Below are 21596 nucleotides of genomic sequence, written 5' to 3' on the forward strand. Positions count from 1 at the left end.
GGGTGGGAGCTCAAAAAAGGTATGAATTCTTGGTAGAGAACCACAGAATGGTAGCCAGGAAGACGGCTTCTTCCTCTGCTGGATCTGGAGCGCCCCCTGGTGGTCGAATAACTTCAGGCTACAGGAGGCCCTGGCCCACCTTTCTTGTCCAGTGCCACAGACCCATAGGACCCAAGGCCCTTCCTGTCCTCACTCCTCAGTTTCAGGACAGAAGCATAAGGTGGCACCTAGTGATGGCTGCCTGCAGTTTCTGAGGGTTGGTGTCACACAGCTTAAGGGGAAGGCAATGCGTTCCCATGAGGGCCCCCTGGTCCTGCTCTGCTCAGAGGCCACCCCAGTTGAGGGTCAGAGTGACAGCTGAGCTGTGCTGGAACAGACACAGGCTCTCCCTGTCCCTGGAGACACAAGCCCAGGCCAAGGCTCTGTCTCTTAAGACGTGACCTCCTAGAAAGAGATCAATGGACCCAGGGAGGAAGGATTTTTTCACCACTAGGATCTTTTCCTTTCTTCTGGGTTCTAGCGCTGTGAGTTAGAGGGAAGAGGAACTTCCCATGTTCCTAGGACACCAATAAAAGGAGTCAAAATCCTTGGTGAGGGTGGTGTTTATTACCCCAGGGCACTGAGCCTGTCCTAGGTTTCACTGGAACTGAGTGACACTGGCCCAAAGGATTGGCAGGCACTTGTTCTCACTTTGGCTTCTTCTAACCCATGTGCGGGCTGGTAGGGCAGTGGGGTGGGTCATCTGGCCAGGCTTCCCCCACCCAGTTCCCTCCTGTCCCTCCACCCCCTCCAGACCTTCTAAAGGACATCTTCTGGGGTGTGTGTGTGTGTGTAGACAGGGGATGCTGGGGACTGAACCCAGGGTGTGGCACATGCTAAGCATGTTCTTTACCACTAGCTACAGCCCCAGTCCCCGCCATCATCTTCTAAAAAGAGAATATCCTCTCAAGGGCTGGCAGCTGGTTAGGCCCGAGTGTCTGGCTCCTCCACACTCAGGGGTCCCTGGGCTTCATTCTCATACTCCCCAGGCACCTGGAAGGCAGGAAGGGGACCAAGGGAGAGCTCCAGGGAGCTGCAGGCCACAGCTCAGGGCTGTTGGCCAGTGGAGAGAGGCAGACAAAGGAGCAAGGGGCAGTGGGGAGCACAGGAGGTCAAAGGGCATGAAGGCCTGGGGTCCAGGGCTGTGACTGCCTCACCTCCCAGTAGATCTGGTCCTCATAGCACTCAGAGTCTGGGGGGGCATCCAGGCAGGGCAGTCTCAGCAGGAGCCCTGGTGGTGGGAGGGAAGGACACGTGAGTCTTCTCTAACCCCAGCCCCCAGGAGAGGTTGCCATTCAGCGCCCCAAGGGCACAAGGGGGCTGGAGGCATGAGGTCAACTTGGCACCTGGCACAGGAAAACCACAGCTGCAGTTTTTGAGCACCTACTGATGTGCCATGAGCTTCCTGAGAAACCACCACAGCCCTGTGCGGTGGATCTTATCCCTGCATTTCAGACAACGTGACCAAGGCTCAGGGAAATTCAGCCATATGCTCAAGTTTGCAGTTGGTAAGGGGCTGACCAAATTATTATTCTGTCATGAGCCACTGCGTTTTCGGTGGCCTCCCACATAAGAGAAGAAAAGGAGTATGCTGTAAATCAGTTCTTACATGAATGAACTGAACCTAGAGAATGAAAATCTTGGGGTGAGAGCAGGAAAGAAATAATTCCTGAATGAGGAATTATTTTTAAGGTCAGACATCGGGAAGGACTGCCTGACCTGGGACCAAGGGCGGTGTACCTCTAGCCAAAGGTTTTTGTGAAACCTCCATTCTAATGGTGAGCCGGCCTCTTCCCTCCAGGTCTCTGCCTGGGGATAGATGAGCCTGCCCCTGCTGGGCCTCAGCCTGAGGCTGGGCTGCCCTCTAGTGGCCCCAGGGAGCAGCACAAGGGAGCCAGCAGGACAAGAGGGAAACTCAGTGGCACCCAGCTCCCCAGCCTCCCTGACACCAGGAGGGAGCAAGAGCCATTTGTAATCCCCCGCTCTAAGGAGGTTACCCTGACCCCTCCACCTGACCTCTGGCATAAGTTGGACACTCAGTAAGTATCTGTGAGCAAATGAATTAAATGCCAGGGACAAGGGACTCAGGGGCCCTTCCTCCAGAGACTCCCTCTCCTGTTCTTGAGTCCTTGGAGCTCCTACCAGTGTCCCCCCCACCGCCATCCAAGACCACTCACCTCCAAGGCTCCCGCCCACAATGGCCAACACCAGTGTGACCAACAGGCCAAAGAGCTGATATATGGCCTGAGATCTGGCAGTGCGCTGGCCCTCAGCTATGAGTGGGAACACGCTCTCCAGGCTGCAGGGAGACCAGGTTTTGAAGAAGCAGGGGTGAGGGACAAGGATGCAGCAAGAATAAGGGCAGGTCCCATCGGTGGACAGCCGAGCAGCCAGAGGGCTTCCGGGAAGCCCCTTAGGCAGGCTCACCTCAGACCTTGGCTTAACCAGGCCACAGCCTGCAACTCCACCCCTCACATGGAACAGACACACACCTTTCAAGGCTCAGTTCAAGGTCATTTTTGCCCACCTCTCCTCTTAGTCCCGATGTGCAAAAACAGATCCCAAGGGTCATTATGTCTTACTGACCCTTTAATAACACTCCATACTCTTGAAATCATTTGTTTAATGACCTCCTGTTGCATTTGACCAGGACAGTGCCTGGATTGGTTTTTTTCACTCCAGTTTCCTTGGCTCCCATAATGTGAGTGGATGGGTGGGTGGGTGGATGGGTGGGTAGGTGGATGGATGAATGGATGGATGGATAGTTGGTGGGAAGGTGGGTGGATGGGTGAGTGAGTGGGTGGATGGGTGGGTAGGTGGATGGATGGATGGGTGGACAGATGGGTAAGTGGATGGATGGGTGGACAGATGGGTAGGTGGATAGATGGGTGGATGGATGGGTGGGTAGGTGGATGGATGGATGGGTGGATGGAGGGGTAGGTGGATGGCTGGATGGGTGAGTGGATAAATGGGTGGATGGGTGGGTGGGTGAGTGGATAGTGGGTGGGTAGGTGGATGGATGGATGGAGGGGTAGGTGGATGGCTGGATAGGTGAGTGGATAGATGGGTGGATGGGTGGGTGGATGAGTGGGTGGATGGGTGGGTAGACAGAAGATGGATGGGTGAAAATAGACACAGAGGAACAGAGTGACAGAGGGCATTCCAGAGGGATAATGTCAGCTGTGGATTGGGGGAAACTCACCCATCTCCATAAGCATCATGGGTGGCTAGTCCAGCCACAAGGACCCCCAGAAGGGCCCCCAGGATCCCCGGCATTCCATGGAGGTTGTGGACACCACATGTGTCTTGGATTTTGAGTTTGGATTCAAGGACGGGCTGAGGGAGGACAGAATAAATAATCAGACTCCTGTCCCCTCCCACCTCCACTCTGGGCCTGCTGGGGAGGTGGGAGGAAAGTGACACCATGCTCTGCCCAGGCCAGAGAGGCAGCTGTACCGTTAAGAACTTGTACCCCAGCGTGGAGACAGTCCCTGCCAAGAAACCAGCTGCTAGAGCCCCAAAGGGGGTCAGCATCATTTCGCCAGACGTCCCCACCACAACCCCTCCGGCCAGTGCTGCATTCTGAACGTGGACCTAAGGGAACAGGGAGGGACAGGTCATTGGAGACCCTTTCAAATTATCCACCCACACTCAACACAACCCCTCCACAAGACATCTACTGCTCCGGAAGTCCCTCTGCCATCTAACCTCTAACTCTCCTGCTTTCATAGTCTCCTATTCTGACCCCCCACCACCACCAGGGTGGATACAGCCCCCCTATGCTTGTTTCCATGGAGACTTCCCTGCAGAGTCTCTCTTCCCCCTGGTAGGTTGTCCCTCAAGGCCTTCTCCCCATACCATGTCCAGCCGCCCGTCCCCACTGATGAGGGCAGACAAAGCAAAAGTGCTGAGGGTGCTGGCCGTTAGGGAGTAGTACGTGTTGAGGGCTGTCCGATGCTGCGTGTCCCCCAGCGCAGTGGGTGCAGAGTTGAAGCTAGGCCAGAAGATCCACAAGAAGATGGTTCCTAAATGATGGGCAGCCAGGCAGAGTGAGAGAAAACGAAGGGCTTCCCCTCATGGTGAGAGACGGTAACTGCAGACAAGACACCTACTCTGCAGCCTGTTTCCTCTGCAGGTGGGGCTGATAATACCTCCGCATAAAGTGAGGATTCCAGGACATGGTGCAGATAAACACAGGCCATGGCCTAGCAGGTACTAAGTGCTTGACAAGGGCTGACGTGCAGTACATTGGTAAAGCTTGTGCCTAGTGCAATCCGCAGTACCACCTGCACCCCCAACCCTTAAAAAAAAAAAAAACAAAACTCAAAAAATGGTATCTATTGAAGGGTACTGGGAACTACGTGATTGCAAGCCACAGAACATTGAGTTTTTGTGTTTTTTTTTTTTTTTTTTTTTGTGTGTGTGTGTGTGTTTTGCCTTGTTGATAGTGAGGCTTGAACCCAGGGGCACTCTCCCACTGAGCTACATTCCCAGCCCTCTTTTTTTAAAATTTTATTTTATTTCGAGACAGGGTTTCTTTAAATTGCCCAGGCTGGCCTTGAACTTGTGATTCTTCTGCCTCACAGGTTCCTGAGTAGCTGGGATTACAGGTGTGCCTATCTGAGTGTTTTGTTTTATTTTATTTATTTATGTTTTTGATGGTGCTGGGGATTGAACTCATGGCCTCACACATGCTAGCCAAGCACTTTACCACTGAGCCACATACCCAGCCCGTTTTATTTTATTTTTTAAAGTATCAGAAAAGGAGAGGAGCTAGGCATGGTGGCACACGCCTGTAATCCCAGCAACTCTCCCGGCTGAGGGAGGAGGATCATGAGTTCAAAGACAACCTTAGCAACTTAGCAAGGCCCTAAGCAACTCAGAGAAGCCTTGTCTCTAAATAAAATATTAAAAAGGGCTGGGGGGTGTGCTCAGTTGTGTTAAGCATCTTTGGTACAAAAAAAAAAAAAAAACAGAGGAGAATAAAGACAAAGGTTACTGCACATGAGGCATTATTCTGGGTGCCTGATATCAGGAAAACAATTTGTTTTAGAACCTCAGCCACCTCCTAGAGAAGGTGGACTCGGCATGGCCTGTCTGCTCAGTAATGCATGTCCTGGGCCTTTGGGGTCAGAATCATGTGTGAGGTTCATGGACCATCCTGTAGGGAGAGGGGGGAAGAGCCAAGGGACAAGGTGCGGGAGATGGCGGAGGCCCCTGCAGGGTGGGCCAGCCAGGTAAGCGGCTTCAGGACTGTCCCTTAGTCTTGAGGAGCCTGCTGGGTGGAACTGCTCCCTGCAGCCCCACAGACTGGGGTAAAATGGACCACACTCACATGGGCTGTCTCTAATGGAGACTGGGGGACAGTGGAGGCAGGGACCAGGGTCCTGCCTCAATGACCTAGACGCTAACAGCCAGGAGCCAGGAGGCAGAGGTCTGAGAATGCCTGGGAATCCTGGGGTAGCCTTTGGACTTGAGGCCAAGCTTATCTGGGTCTCAAAGGTCAAGGAGATTGCAGCTGTCTATTTCACAACAAACCCAGAGGGGGGCAAGAAATACAAAATACAAATACTTTGTTTTCAGTACTAGGGATTGAACCCAGGCGTGCTTTACCACTGAACTACATCCTTAGCACCCTGGCCCCTGTCTTTTTTTTTTGAGACAGGGTCTTGCTAATTTGTCCAGGCTAGCCTTGAACTTGTAATCCTCCTACCTGTTTCCTAAATTACTGGGATCATAGGCATGTGTCTCTCAAAACAAGTCTTTTTTTTTTTTTTTTTTTCTTTTTCTTTTTTTGTATCAGGGGTTGAATCCAAGGGCACTTAACCACTGTGCCACATCCCTCAGTAGCTCATGGATTGCTGAGGCTGGCTTTGAACTGACAATCCTCTGGTCTCAGCCCCCTGAGCTGCTGGGATTACAGGTGCCATCTTGCCCGGCAGTCCAGTCTCTTTTTAAATGTAAAAATAGGCACTGCAGGCCCTGTTCAATGCCTTCTATGAAAAATAACATGGATGTCCTCAGAGGCACAGGGCCCCCAGACCAGCCCTACTGCTCGCTGGGGGAAGCAAAGATTCCTCCTACCCTGCCTGACAGTGCAGGGGCTTGCAGGGATGCTAGGGGGGAAAGCCCTCGTGGGTGGAAGACAGCAGCAGGGGCAGGCAGAGGTGGAGACCTGCAGGAAACCAGACCCCCTCAAATGCAGCTCAGCTGGAGCCAATACAGGGGAGGGTGAGTGAGCAGACTGGGGGGCTGTATGCCAGAATGAGGGTCTTGTTTCTAATGTGTGGTTGTGGGGGCCCTTGAAGATCTGAAGCAAGACGGAGGTGGATTTAGAAAGGCCCCTGGAAAACTGGGCATGGTGGTATACGATTGTAATCCCAGCAACTCAGAGGCTGAGGATGGAGGATCCCAATTCCAAACCAGCCTCAGCAACTTAGTGAGATCCTGTCTTAAAATAAAAATTAAAAAGACTAGGGATGTAACTCAGTGGTAAAGCATGCCTTGGTTCAATCCCCAATATAGATAAATAAATAAATGGGACTGGGGGTGCAGCTCAATCTCTGGGTTCAATCTCTAGTACTGAAAAAAAAAAAGACAAAAAAGGGGGTCCTTGGGATGGATCTGAGCCAGGTAGGTACCCCAGGTCTCAGTTCTAAGAATGTCATAAAACCATTAAGAATGATGAGCGGTTGGACATGGTGGTACATGTCTGTAATCCCAGCAACTTTTGAGGCTGAGGCAGGAGGATTGCAAGTTGGAGGCCAGCCTCACAACGTAGTGAAGGCCTAAGGAACTAAGTGAAATTCTGCTCAAAATAAAAAAATAAGAAGGGCTGGGGGTGTGACTCAGTGGTTAGGCACTCCTGGGGTTCTATTCCAGGAGCGCATGCACACACACACACATAAAGACAAAGAACAGGCACTGGTGCATGCCTGTAATCCCAGTGACTTTGCAGGTTGAGGCAGGAGGATCACAAGTTCAAGGCCAGCAACTTAGAGAAACCCTGTCTCAAAACATAAAAAGGGCTGGGGATGTGGCTCAGTGGTAGAGCAGCCCTGGGTTCAATCCCCAGTACTGCAATGAAAAGAGCAGATTCCAAGTGGGAAGAGTTCCCATCTAGAAAGCCAAAGACCGTAGGCAGCACCCTAAGACTTCGCCTGGAGCTGGTCTCCTCCATCCCAGATCAGGGGGATCTGGAACCAGCCCCTGAATGGCATCAGTCACAGGAGGCCTCACCAATCATGGCAAAGAGGTCCGAATGGTAGATGGAGCCCTGGCGGTGCTTGCTCTTCTCTAGCTGGCGCCTGTAGAGGACCCTGGACAGGAACAGCCCGAAGTAGGCTCCAAAGGTGTGGATAGTCATGGAGCCGCCCGCATCCCTCACCTGGGGAGAAGGAGCGCAGGTGGAGAGGCAGCCCGCCCTGCCCGGCAGCTCGCCCAGCTCAGAGCCTGGCACTGGCCACCCCAACACCCTCACCCATTCCTGCAGACTCTCACCCCCAGGAGGTTGAGGAGCACGAACTCGTTGATCCCGAACAGCGCCACCTCCAGCAGGGTCATGAGCAGCAGCTGCGCAGGCCCCGTCTTGCCCAGAATGGCCCCGAAGGAGATGAGCACCGAGGCCGCGCAGAAGTCGGCGTTGATCATGCTGGTGCGCGGGGGAGAGGGCGGGAGAGGGGCTTCGGACACCGGCCGGGAGGGCCAGCGGGAGGCACCTCTCCCCTGGGTCCAAGGGACGGCCTCGCTCCTTCTTGTAGACTGGCCCACGAAGCCCACCAAGAACCAGAACCCAGCCAAGGGCGCCTCTCAACCCGCCCCTTTCTGCGAGGCCATCGCTGCCCCTAGGAGCGCTTGGGTCACAGCGGCCCCCAAATGTGAGCTGGGCTGGTCGTGGGTCAGGGATGGAAGGACACCAGGCAGGACACCTGGGGAAACCAACGGATGGGTCAGAAACAGGGCCAGGGACCAGCCTCCCAGGACAAGGGCTTAACTGTGTCTCTGGGGCAGGAGCCGCCCAGGGGACCCCAGAGCGCCGCTCTCTGCACCGCTGCCCACCTCTCCACGCCGACAAGGATATGGCCGCCGCGCAAGGAGTGCAGGAAGCCCTGCACCAGGGTGGACCACTGCAGGGCCAGGGCGGCCAGGAGGAAGGTGAAGCCCACGCTGCTGAACCCGTAGCGCTGCAGGAAGACCATGAGGAAGCCGAAGCCCACGAACACCATGGCGTGCACGTCCTGGAAGCCTGCGAAGGCCAGGGGCGGTGAGCACCGCGGCGCCCGGGGCACCCCCATAAACCCATGGGCCACCCTGCCACTGCCCCTGGCTCCTGCCAGACAAGGCCGCCTTGAAGCAGAGTCACGCCTATAAAACTCCCCAGGCGTGGCAGGGCCACCCAGCCCTGAGCCACCTGCCCAGAGCCGGCCAGCTTGGAGCAGTGGGACCCAGACCATCCTTGATGCCCCCATGTCAGAGCAAGGGACTAGAACCTTCTGCTGTAAGAATTTTCTCATTCTCTGCCCCTACTCATTTTATAGCTAACTAGTTGAAAGTCCAGTGTGCACCCCGCTCTTTCCTGCAGCAGCCCTGGCCCCTCCAGGGCTCTAAATTCTCTTCCCCTTTGGTTTCTTTTCAACTCTATTGGTAAGTCCTTCTTAATTTCCAACCACCATCCCTATTCCTTTAGAAGCTACAACTAAAAATAATTTGGTGACTAGCTTTAAATTGTTAACATAGATTACTTCAGAGAAAAGGAATTGAGGGAGGGGCAAGGCTGCTTGTAACGTACAACTTCAACAGAAAGAATCCCCTGGAGCTGTCTGATATGGAGACAGGAGGAGGGAGGAGCTTACTTTTTTTTGACTAGGGATTGAACCCAGGGGGGGCTCTACCACTGAGCTACATCTCCAGCCCCTTTTTATTAAAGAGTTTTTTCACAATACCCTTATTCTACTTATTTATTTTTATGTGGTGCTGAGAATCGAACCCAGTGCCTCACACGTGCTAGGCAAGTGCTCTACCACTGAGCCCCAGCCCCAGCCCCATCTCCAGCCCTTTTTATTTTTTTAGTTTGAGGCAGGCTGGCCTCACTTTGCAATCCTTCTGCCTCAGCCTCCCAAGAGGCTGAGCTTACAGGTGTTCTCCAGATTTACTTTTTTGGTTGTTTCTTTGTATAGTCTGAATATTTTAACTTTATAGATGAATGACTTGAACTTTCAGAGTACTAGTGGGTTTTCTGACAGGAAGATCGGGGGCCTCTTCTGTTCACTTTCTATTCTGTATCTCCCGGCATAAAAAGCTAAGCTAATAAAAATAATACACAGTGATATCAAAAATAAGAGAACTACAAATAATCATTAAGTAATTAGTATTAATTTGTTCTCTTACCTCTTCCCCACATCAACTTCTAAATAGGGTTTGAAGCAACTTAGACATTTCGTCACCTCATCTGGTCCTATTCTCTTTATCTTGGGTCTGTGTCGGTGGAGATGTCAAGCTATACTTTTGGCTTTAATAATAATAATAATAATAATAATAATAATAATAATAATAATAATAAAACTAAAGAAAGAGCATCATAAATGCTGTCATTGCATTTGCTTTAAATATTCTTTAGGAAAATTCCACAATGACCTCATCCGATGGGTCACAGTCAAAATGCTGCCACACGCTGGGCTTGGTGGCACCTCCCAGCAGTTCAGGAGGCTGAGGCAGGAAGAGCAAAAGTTCAAAGCCAGCTTCAGCAACCTAGTGAGGCCCTGTCTCAAAATAAAAAATAAAAAGGGGTGGGGATGTCACTCAGCAGCTAAGCACCCCTAGGTTCAATCCCTGGTTTAAAAAAAAATACAGGTACACTAAATTTACTGTACAAATATACTGTATGAAATTACCTTCAGGCTATGTGTATAAAGGTATATATGAAACAAAGGAATTTCTTTAGACTTGAGTCACATCCCAAGATACTTTCGCCTCCTACATATAATAAAGTTCAAAACATCTTAGATCAGGCATATTCATCTTATACACATTTTGGTTGTAAGTGACCCCAAATCTCTTATAGAAAAATTAGATTATAATGGGAAAAATTTTTTTGGTTATTTAATCTGAAGAGGTATCCACAAGCTGGAAAATTGTTATAGAATTTTGTAATGCAATCAATAACTTTGAGAGAAGCTGACTTTTATGCTTTTTAATTTTTTTCTTTTGCAGTACTAGGACAGAACCCAGGCGCTTGTGCATGCTAAGCAAGGGCTCTGCCACTGAGCTACATCTTCAGCCCTTTTTAAATTTTATTTTGAGACAGGGTCCTGCTAAGTTGTCCAGGCTGGCCTGGTACTTGTGATCCTCCTGCCTCAGCTTCCCGGGAGCTGGGGAGGTGTATCCACCACACCTGGTTTTTATGCTTTTTTTAAAAAAAGTGCTATATTTAATGTTGCATAAGAAATAGTTTTGTAAACAGGGGGTTGAGCCTGAGCTGGAACTGGAGGTCTGCAGCTTGGCTGCCAATGCCAGTAGCCAAGGGAGTGAGGGGCTGGAGACCTCCTGGCCTCACTACGTCCCCAACCCTGCACTGCTTCTCCAGCCCCCCTGAGGTCACCCAGAACTCACAACCCAACAGAAGGAAGCCACACGTAGACCTCAGCCTCCAGCCTAGTTTTCCTAAGCCTCGCAGCCTGATTTCTTTTCTCCTTGTACAAATAGTATAGAAGAGGCCATGTCTGTTCTTGTTCCCAAGGACAAGATAATGGGGGGCGGGGCTCCAGCACATTCATACAAGAAACCACTCCAGAACTTGTCTTGAATGGTGACGATGTTTAGAACTCCTTACTCAGGCTTGTTTGGAATCATAACTCGATCCTTGGTCTTTCAACTGTAGTCTAAACATCAAGGAACGCCCTCCCTGGGGGCTGTTCCAGACACAGCTTCTCCTTGAGCTCTGGTGGGTGAAGGGCTATTCCGGTTGAAGGCAGGAGGACAGATAAGGCCTCCCAACATTCCTTTCTGTGTGAGGTGGGGTGCAGCCTACCCCTCCCTAACCCAAGCAATTTTTTTTTTTTTTGCACCAGGGATTGAACCCAAGGGCACTCAACCACTGAGCCACATCCCCAGCCTCCTTTATTTTTTATTTGAGACCGAGTCTTGCTAAATTGCTCAAGGCCTCAGTAAGTTGCTGAGACTGGCCTTGAACCTGTGATCCTCCTGCCTCAGTCTCTCAAGTTGCAGGGATTATAGGTATGTGCCCAGCCCCAAGCAATCTTTGGTTAGAGAAGGTAAGAGGCCTCCAGAGCTCTGATTGCTCTCCACCCTTCCCTTACTGCCTCTCCCCAACCCAGCTAGGTGACTTCTATCACAAAGATGGGGCAAGGTGACAGTTAAAGCTGGGCCTTAAGCATCTGACAAAGTCAGACTTAAATTCCAGCCTCCCCACCCACTGGCCACCCCCTGACCTGTGACTTTGGACAAAACACTTAGCCTCTCTTAAGCCTCTGTTACATCATCTATAAAGTGTGAATTTAAAAAGGTATATACAAGGGGGTGGGGAGCAGGGAGGGAGGACCCAGGAGGCCAACTTCTACCATTTCCACTCCACCACACCTACCCTCAGGAGATCAAGGAGCTGTATTCTCCCAGAAGAGGTCACAAGGCACTCTGGTCCTGGTCACATTACCCTATTCCCCCCCTCTTTTTTTTTGGGAGGGGGTACTTTTGGAACCCAGTGGTGCTCCACCTCTGAGCCACGTCCCCAGCCCTTTTTATTTTTTATTTTGACACAGGGTCTTCCCAAGTTGCTGAAGGTCTTGCTAAATTTCCTGGGCTGGCCTTGAACTTGCAATTCTTTTGCCTCGGCCTCCCGCAGCTGGGATTATAGACATGTGTCCCAGTGCCCTGCTTGCTCCCACCTATCCTAAATCCCTCTTCCCATAGGTAGGATCTCGGGTGTGTCTAAAGTTGTACTGGCTAAAATTAAAAAATAATAAAATTATAAAACAGATCATCCATATTGTTTTCTTTAATATTCATTTTTTTAGTTGTAGTGGACACAATACCTTTATTTATTTATTTTTATGTGGTGCTGAGGATGGAACCCAGGGCCTCACATGTGCTAGGTGAGCGCTCTACGCTGAGCCCCAGCCCAGCCCCCATATCACTTTCTTTCTCCTGTTCCTTCTGTGGCCTGTGCGGCCCTGGACTCCTTTCTTATTTTCCATCCTTAGTCCTGTGGATTGAAAGGCCTGCAGGGTTGGGGAAAGGCTGTGGATGAGGATCCAGAGAACTGGTGCTAGACTGGCTCCTTTTGTAGCTTGCTGTGTGATCTCAGGCAGGTCCCAGGACCTCTCTGGCTCTCTCCCCACATCTGAGAGGGGTTGACCAGATAGGCTCTGAGGGCCCAGGTTACAGATACAAAGAGACCCCTGGGAGTGGACATGCCCTTGACATTGGCAGTCCTGGAGCTCATCAGCAGCTCAGGACTTCCTTTCATCAAAGCAGTGGTTACACCTCCCCCTGACCCTGACCCTTTCCCATGGACATTGGGACAGCTGAGAACCGGCTCTTCAAAGCCCCAGGCTCTAGGGACTTCACACCTCCCTCCAGCCTGACCTTCCCCCACTGCAAGGTCAAAGTCCACCAGAATGGAAACCTGGGGCAGAAAAAGAGGTAGGAATCCCACGGGCTGCTCTGCAGCCGTGTGTCGTAGAAGAGCCCAGCCCTGCAGCAGCCGGGGGGAAAAGGATGGATTCCAGGCAGAACTTGGGAACAGGCAGGGCTTCCAGGCCTTGTGTGACATCTACAGGAGAAGCAAGTGGTGGGCCCATGGCAGACAGCCCCTCAGACCTGTCACCCCCCCCCGCCCCAGTATTGAGGATTGAACCGGGGTGCTCTACCTCTGGAAACCCCCAGCCTTTTTATTTTATTCTGAGACAGGATCTCACTAAGTTCTGCAGCCTGGCCTTGAACTTGCCATCCTCCTGCCTCATTCTCCCAAATTGCTGGGATTACAGGTGCCACCATGCCCAGCCGGGTCCCTGCTTTTGATCCCAGCTTCCATGGCTCATCTTTTCCAGTCGAGGCTGGGGACAAAATGTGGGGAGTGAGGAACCGTAGCCCCTTCTGCCTAGGGTGGCTGGGGGTCTGGTGCGTCATGCCCAAGTCCAAGTCTCCACCTGAACCTGTCTATCCTCAGCATCGTGAACTTCATTTGACTGGGACTGGGTCAGGGTGAGGTGGGGACAGCCTGCCACCAGCACTGCATATAGAAAGTAGGGTAATGACAGCCTGGATGTTTTTATAGGAGACTGTCACACCCTGGGCCTTGTTGGAGTTTAGAACCTTCACTCTGAGGTATCCTTCTTCCTGTTGCTCAGATGGGGAAAACTGAGTCTCAAAGAACTGCTCAAGCATTTGTGATGGAGTCTGGCAGGTCTTGGTTCCAAGTGGCTGAGGCCCTGAGTTACAAGGCAGGGTACTCAACATTAAGGGACAGGCTCCGTCCCCATCTACGTGGTGATGAGGGGGGTTAACCTCCCCCTCTGAACCTTGTCAGTAGGCAAGTGGCCTTTGGTACAAGGAGCTTAGGATGCCTAAGCCTAGTTCCAGCTCTGTCACTCACAAGATGGGTGATGGGTAATGCCCCTCCCATGCCTTCATTGGATGTTTGGGGTTACTGCTCTGTGGTTAGCTGGTAGCTGCTTATGTCATTTTCTCTCTGGCTTAGAAGGGCCAATTTTGGGGTCCTGGGGAGAGACGCCTGAATTCCAACCACTCTTGGATGCTTCCAGGTGTGAAGGTTTCATACAAAATACCTGCCATGGGGCTGTGGCTGTGGCTCAGTGATAGAGCGCTCACCTAGCATGTGCGAGGCACTGGGTTCAATTCTCAGCACCACATAAAAACAAATAAATAAAAGAAAGGTATTGTGTCCATCTACAAATGAAAATTTATATATATATATATATATAATTAAAAATACCTGCCATTACTACCACAACACCCCCCCTCCCACCCACCCCCCACACCTCTTGCCCAGCTAAATTCTCTTTCCTGTAGTGAGGGCAAAGCCCCTAGAACAGGCCAATTCTCTGGAACAGCCTAGGAAAGCCCAGTTAGGTCAAATGGGAAGTGGGGCAAGAGAATGGCTAAAAGTGGGGCTTTAGATCTGGATTCAAATCCCAACTCCCCTACTTCTTCCTGTGTGTCTCTGAATCAACCACTTAACCTCTCTGAACCTCACCTTTGTCTCATAGCCTAAATGGGAAGGCATGTGCCATCCTCAGCACAGTACCCGGAACCTGGCAGGCACTAGAGAAAGGGTTATTTCCAATTCGGGGCCCCTTCATCTCAGCGAGAGGGTTGCCCACCTAGGGACAGATCTGAGCACCCAAGAGCTCCCTCCCAAGACACCCAGGAGCGTGAAGGGTCTTCAGGTCCCCTCCACGCCCTCACCCGCACTCACTTGGGTAACGAAAGTAAAATTCATTGTTCGCGTAACTGAGGTTGCCCCAGTGCCAGCGGGCAGCGTCGGTTTCGTGGTTGTAGCGGACAAAGATGGCAAAGAGGATGATGGTGACAGCCTGGAAGAGGAGGCACAGCAGGGGCAGCTGCAGTCGCCGGCTCGCGGCGCGGCGGGGAGATCCGGCCATGGGACAGAGGCTGTGAAGTCGCCAGCTCCGGCGGGACTCGCAGCGCGCGGCTCGGGGCTGACTCCGCCGGGAGGAGCCCGGCAGGTTTCGCCGGGCAGAAGCCCCACCCCCGGGAGGCCACGCCCCCGGGAGGCCACGCCCCCGGGAGGCCCGACCTCCGCGGCTCCAGGTCGGAGCCCGGAGCCAGAGCATCCTGCAGCAGGGGTCTGGGCCCACCGCTTGAGGTCGGTGTTCGGACCCCCAGATCCTCTCTCTCTTGGTCCAGTTGATTCTGCCGTTCTTCCGGCCAGGACACGTCCTTGGAAGTGACCTTGTAAAGGCGCCCCGAGTTCTGTCCTGCTAGGGCACAGCTGTGCTGACCTGGTAGTGGTCAATCTTTACTGAAAAAAGACGAAGATCGATAATGGAGATTAAAGGCTCTCCAGGCAGGACTATTTACCAGGCTGGGCAATGGAGTCCCTTATCCTGTGCCAAGCCTCCCCTGCCTCCCCACCCCCAATCTGAACATCACCCAGTGCAGCAGGCTGAGGGTGGGGTTCGCACACCGAAACCTGCTCCTGGCCCTGCCCAGCGTGATGTGACAGTTCCTGGCTGCCTCTGCAGCTGGAGAGAGGGAGGCTAGCTGGAAGGAGGGTCTTCTCTGTTAGGAGTTGAGTCTCTCTTTACACAAGCAAGATTTGCATCCCAGGGGTCCACAGGGAGGTGGCAGACGTTTACTGAGAGCTGCTGTGACAGGCGATGGAAATGAACCAGAGGGCTCCTTCCCCTAGGAGCCACTGTCCAGCCCTGACATAGACTCTTAGAAAGGTGTGTGTGTGGGTGTGTTACACAGGGGTGCCCTACCATTGAGCTACACCAAGACCCCTTTTTAATTTTTATCTTGAGACAGGATCTTGCTAAATTGCCCAGGCTGGCCTTGAACTTTGATTCTCCTGGTGTGTGACCCAGAGAAGTGCAAAGGCTGTGGGGGTCTAGGAGGAGGGGCTCAGAGCCCACAGGGGTGGGATAATAGAAGAAAGGAGATGGAGCATTGCTGGCCGCAGAGGTGATGTTGGAAGGCAGTCTGGAAGGACAATCTTAGGAACTGGGCAAGGGAAGAAGGACGAGGGGACATTTCCAAGAAGTGAGAGCAGCAGAGACAGAAGTGTGTTCAGGAGCTGAGGCCTCAAAAGCCCGGCTAAAGCACATGACTTCCAGCCAGTGGGTGCTGAGCTACTGAAGGGCTCTAAGTAGGTGAGAGGCCCTGGCACCTACAGTCCATGAGAGGTCTGCCCCTTCTCAGGAATGTCCTTGAGCAGGGATAGTGACACAGCGGAGTTCTGGACCCTCTTCCTTTTCTCTCCTTTGCCCCTTCCCCCAGTTTACCTCTCCCCCTCCCCTCCTCCCCTCAGGGACTTAAGCCTCCAGTCTTGCTTGGATTTTGGAGGACAATTGGATTCTTTTTTCTTTAATATTTACTTTTTAGTTGTAGTTGGACACAATATTTTTATTTGTTTACTTATTTTTATGTGGTGCTGAGAATCGAACCCAGGGCCTTGCACATGCTAAATGAGCGCTCTACCGCTGAGCCACAGCCCCAGCCCGACAAATGGATTCTTGATTTCCGGTGTTCCTCACCTAAGTGCCCAACCAGGGCACATGAGGAAGCAGGGGTCAGCCTCGGTAGCTTGGCTTCCAGGGGCTCAATAGTCTGTCTGGTCCTTGGTGGCCCCTCCCCAGAGACTTTCTATCTCTCCTTGGTCAGCAGGAAGGCTGTTTTCCGGCCCCCCTAGAGAATGGGTGGGGAGGGTGTCTGGTCATCAGCCTTTGGAGCATGATTCAGCATTCGGGGGCTCCTCCCAGGCCTAACCTTCTGCCCCAGAGACGTCCTGAGCCCCATTTGGAAGCCAGCTTGCTCTGGGCTGTCCCAGCAGGTTCTAGACAGGACCTAAGAGGGGAGGAGTCTTGAAAACCCGAAGAACCAGAGAACAGGGAGAAATGGACTGGGCCCTCCCAGCACCTGGGTGCTACCTTTCTGATTCTAGCTTTCTCCATTTCTGTCACACCTGCTATCTCCCTTTGTCCCTCCACCCCCAAACTGGAGATTGAACCCAGGAACACCCTACCCCTGAACTGCATCCTCAGCCCTTTTTGAGACAATGTGTCGTTAAGTCGCTGAAGCTGGCCTCAAACTTGCCATCCTCCTGCTTCAGTCTCCTGATCACTGGGATTATGGGCATGTCCACAGTGCCCAGCCATGCCCAGCTTGATTTTGCTATTTTAGCAATCCATGGGTGCCAGCTAGTATTAGCCCTATTCCAGCAAAGAGCAAAAAACAGTTATGAGGGTGTCCATTCTCCCCCTACCCCCAAGGACTCCCCTGCCAGGCTGCTGCCTGGGAGGTCTACCCTGGATCACCTACCACTAAATGCCGTGGAGAGGTTCAGTCCACATTTTCCTTTTGGATCGCCAGCTTATGCCAGACCCTTGGTCCTCCCTTCCTGCCTTCTATGATCTTGGTAGCTCTGACGTCACGGTGAGGGGCTCCTCCCTTCACTCCTCCCTCTATCCCAGGCCTCAGAGGGGATACTGCACCGCCAGCTCCCATCCTTACTGGTCTGTGGTCTACCCAATCTTTGACCTTCTATCTCTGGTCACCTGTGACCAGCCCAGCACCTGAAGGGTAGCCAAAGGGAACTAGCGTGTGCTGCCCGGCCCAGCCAGGCTGCCCCTGGGACCAAGAAGCTGAGGTTACTGAGTAACTCGAGGTGGCTCAGAGCTGCTTCTACCAGGGTCACCTCTTTCCTGTTCCCAGCTTTCTTAGCTCAGGAATCCCCAAAGGCACTTGGCTCCTTTAGTTTCATTGACCCATCCCCAATGTTTACGGGAGAGAAAGCAGAAATTGCACCTGAGTCACTAAAGTATTTGCCATTGCTTCGTTGATGCGGTCCTTCCTTCCTTCCTTCTTGCGTCCCTCCCTTCCTTCATCGTATCTTTACTGCATGAACTTGGGCAAGTTACTGAGCCCTCTTTGAGTCGTGGTTTCCTTATCTGCCGGGGCAGTACTATTTCCTGTTGGGATTCCAAATAATGAGTGTCCATTGCTGGTTGAAATGTTTGCATGTTTGCAAACATCCAACAGATGTGGTGATCATTGGCTAAGCAGGGTGAGCAAATGGGTTGCCCGCTCCTACACACTCTGGGACACATGGTGACTCTGAGGAAAGGAACGGATGGAGGGAGCAGGACAGTCCTGATGCATTCTTCTGTCATTGGCTGGAGGAGGATGGGCAGCAGGGGCTGGGGACCTAGGATGGGCACATTCGGGAAGGACCATCAGCTAAAGCCCCAGGGACACAACTCTGAAACAGAGAAGATCCCGGAAAAGGCAGAGCTTTCCTTCATTTGACAAATCTATATTGAGCACCTACTGTGTGCCGGACACTGTGCCAGGCATCGGGGATTCAACTAAACAAGATGTAGCTTCTGCCTGGGTCGGGGCTCCATCTGCAGGGGGTAAAATAAGTCAGCAGATCAGACTGCAGAGGGTTGGAATGGCATAGCCAGGCCCGTGGGGATAGTAGGGGGAGTTCCTAACCCTGGACGGGAGTGTCGGAAGGCCTTCCAGGGGAAGAGATACTGTGTTAATGCCCAGCCTAATTTCACGGCTAAAGGAGACGAGGGGATTCCTTTTTACCTGCACACTCTGATATGAAAATAGAACAAAGACTATGCTTAGAATGCTCGCCACTTTTTTGGGATGAACAAACCCCTGACTTCCATCTCCTCTCCAAACAACTGCCGCTGTAGCACTGTGAAAAATGCGGTTGCATTTACATGCATGGCACCATAACAATTAAACATGGCCTTTTCTCTCCAGAGGGTCTTCGTATTAGCCTCCACATAAAAGTTTCTCAGGATGAGATTACTTATGTTTGTTAAATCTTCCTTCACCTGTCCGGGCGCAGTGATGCACACCTGTGATCAGCAACTCAGGGGGCTGAGGCAGGAGGATGGCAAGTTCAAGGGTTAGCCTCGGCAACTTAGCGACACCACAGCAACTTAATGAGACTGTCTTAAAAAAAAAAAAATTAAAAGGACAGGGGATGTAGCTCAGAGGTAGAACACCCCTGTGTTAAATCCTCAGTTCAAAAAAGAAAAAGTTTTCCTTCATCTGTAAAATAAAAATGACAGTACCTTGGGGAGAAAAGTTTGTAAGAAGGCAGTCATTGCAAACCCATTTTTTTCCGTTCTATTTATTCATTTAGCGCATTCCATTTGAATTCTTGTTATGGGCCAGGTGTGGTGCTAAGTGCTAGGGTAATGTTCCCACCAAACAGAATACAACCATGCTGTGTTTTGTTTTGTTTTAGTACTGGGGGTTGAACTCAGGCATGCCCTACCACTGAGCCATGTCCCCAGTCCTTTTTTTTGGGGGGTGGGGGTGGGGGACAGGGTCTTACTAAGTTGCTAAGGCTGGACTTGAACTTGGGATCCTCCTGCCTCAGCCTCCCAAGTCACTGGGATTACAAGCATGTATGACCATGCCAGGCCTATGCTCTGTTTTCAGGATGTACAAGGTGTAGACTCAAAACCAGGAGCAGAGGTGCACAAGTATAATTCCTGCAACTTGGGAGGCTGAGGCAGGAGGATCAAAAGATTGAGGCCAGCCTGGGCAACATAATGAGACCCTGTCTCAAAATTTTAAAGAAGGAATGGGAGCTTGGGGATGTAGCTCAGTGGTAGAGTGCTCCTATGTTCAATACCCAGGAACACACACACACACACACACACACACACACACGCACAGTTGTAGACTCAATTTCTAAGGCCCAGAAGCCCTGTTTCAGTGCTCAGAAGTGGCCTTTCCTGTTGGGAATCTGCAGTTAGTTCCTGACCAGTTTTGAAAGGCAGGAAAGTAAGAGCCTAACCCCGAATGAGAGGACATAGTCAGAGCCAGTCAGAGTTCCAACTCTGGCCCCAGGAGATTTTGGACCCATTGTTAGAACCTCGGTTTTCTCTTCTGTTATGTGGAGACAGTAATACTAACCTCTTAGGCGTTGGTGTGCAGGTTAATGCCCCAAAACACAGGCTGTGTGCTCGCTTTCCCGTAGCATAAGACGTGGTGATCACTCTGTTATAGGAAACATGTGAGTGAATGGCAAACGGTGTGGCTGTGCCTTTTCTCCCCTCCCGTTCCTCCTGCTGCTGGCCTCAGAACTGTGAGAACTTTCTGAGGCATAGGACAACAGGACAACGGGGCCTCAGTCCTTTTTTTTTCTTTTCTTTTTTTGGTACTAGGATGGAATCCAGGGGCGCTTAACTACAGAACCACATCCCCAGCCTTTTTTTTTTTTTTTTTAAAAGGACATCTTATTTACTTATTTTTTTTTAGAGAGAGAGAGAATTTTAATATTTATTTTTTAGTTTTCGGCAGACACGACATCTTTGTTTGTACGTGGTGCCGAGGATCGAACCCGGGTCGCACACATGCCAGGCGAGCGCGCTACCGCTTGAGCCACATCCTCAGCCCCAAGCCTTTTTGATTTTCCATTCTGAGACAGGATCCTGGTAAGTTGCTTACAGCCTTGCTAAGATGCTGAGGCCAGCCTTGAACTTTCGATCCTCCTGCCTCAGCCTCCTCAGCCTCTGGTATTAGAGGCGTGCACCACTGTCCTTAGTTTTGAACATGAAAAGGAGCATGTTCAATTAGCTCTCAGATGCCTAACTGGGCCTCCTTCAGAGGAAAAGCAGGAGGAGCAGCAGGGGACAAAGATCTTGCTTCTAGATGCATGGTGTGACTGCAGCCTACGGGGAGCCAGGCAGAAGAAGACCTCCCCACTCTCCTAGGACAAATGTACACCCCAAAGCCATGCCCCTAAGCACCCAGCTCCTGCAGCCATACTCTACTTGCCTCCTACAGTTACACCTAGTTAATCCCTAAGGGTAATAGCGGTATGAAGAGGTTAAGGCTCTCGTAACTTATATGAGGGGACACCTCATATCTAACCCACAACAGTTCTCTTCTGGATCTGGTGAGGGACCCTGGTCCAGCAGGGCTGGAGGAAACAGGATGATGTGGGTGAGATGATTTCTTCAAGTGTATGTGTGTGTGCTTGTGTGTGTGCACACACACGCATGTGTAACTAGGGATTGATTCCAAAAATACATGTTTCCCTATGACCCTTATTTTATTTTTTATTTTAAGGCAGGGACTTGCTAAGGTACCCAGGCTGGCCTTCGACTTGTGATCCTCCTACCTCAGCCTCCAGAATTGCTGTGATTACAGGCGTGCACCTCTATGCCTGGCTGTTCCTTCAGATCTGCCAAGAACTGGTCCCTCTGAGTAGCTCACAGCTGCCAAAGAGGGATCAGAAGGAGCCAGGGTACATGGAGAACTTAGCCTCCTCTAGCGCCCGTCCAGGGTCAGGGCTGGCTGTTCTGGGGCCTTCCTTCTACAGCCCTGCCTAGGTACCAAGAGGCAGGTGAATATGAGAGCTATACATCTTTTTGTTGTTGTTGTTTGTTTTTGTCTTTTGGTACCAGGGATTGAACTCAAGGGCACTTGACTACCGAGCCACATCCCAGCTCTATTTTGTATTTTATTTAGAGACAGGGTCTCCCTGAGTTGCTTAATGCCTTGCTTTTGCTGAGGCTGGCTTTGAACTTGAGATCCTCCTGCCTCAGCCTCCCAAACTGCTGGAATTACAGGCGTGCGCTATCATGCCTGGCTGAGAGCTATAGATCTTAATGCCACTCAGCAAAACCATAACCATTCAGTTTTTCCTTTAATAGCTTTTTTTAAAATAAGATTTTTAGTTGTAGATGAACACAATACTTTTATTTTATTTATTTATTTTCATGAGGTGCTGAGGATCGAACCCAGTGCCTCACACATGCTAAGCAAGTGCTCTACCACTGAGCCACAACTGCACTTTC

General features: G+C 51.4%; 1 protein-coding gene across 4 annotated transcripts; it reads right to left on the reverse strand.

The window, feature by feature from the left end:
- Positions 1-584: 584 nt before the first annotated feature.
- On the reverse strand, positions 585-17154 carry Rhbg (Rh family B glycoprotein). Of its 4 annotated transcripts, none has more exons than XM_027920796.2 (14): positions 17080-17154; positions 16528-16605; positions 16296-16446; positions 15224-15401; positions 14492-15058; positions 8098-8284; positions 7540-7690; positions 7279-7426; positions 3898-4064; positions 3496-3633; positions 3242-3375; positions 2217-2338; positions 1197-1270; positions 585-1032 (listed from the first exon to the last, which is right to left on the reverse strand). In XM_027920796.2, the coding sequence occupies exons 5-14, from the start codon at positions 14868-14870 to the stop codon at positions 964-966; spliced, it is 1569 nt and encodes a 522-aa protein (XP_027776597.2). In that variant the 5' UTR covers positions 14871-15058; positions 15224-15401; positions 16296-16446; positions 16528-16605; positions 17080-17154; the 3' UTR covers positions 585-963. The 4 variants fall into 4 exon arrangements, with proteins under 4 accessions (XP_027776597.2, XP_027776596.2, XP_071474436.1 ...); XM_027920795.2 differs by having other exon boundaries at positions 15224-15404; XM_071618335.1 differs by lacking the exon at positions 16528-16605 and adding an exon at positions 16784-16970 and having other exon boundaries at positions 15224-15404; positions 17080-17127.
- Between the last annotated feature and the right edge of the window lie 4442 nt (positions 17155-21596).

This window comes from Marmota flaviventris, chromosome 10, assembly GCF_047511675.1.
Source record: "Marmota flaviventris isolate mMarFla1 chromosome 10, mMarFla1.hap1, whole genome shotgun sequence".
In the NCBI taxonomy this organism is placed as follows: domain Eukaryota; kingdom Metazoa; phylum Chordata; class Mammalia; order Rodentia; family Sciuridae; genus Marmota; species Marmota flaviventris.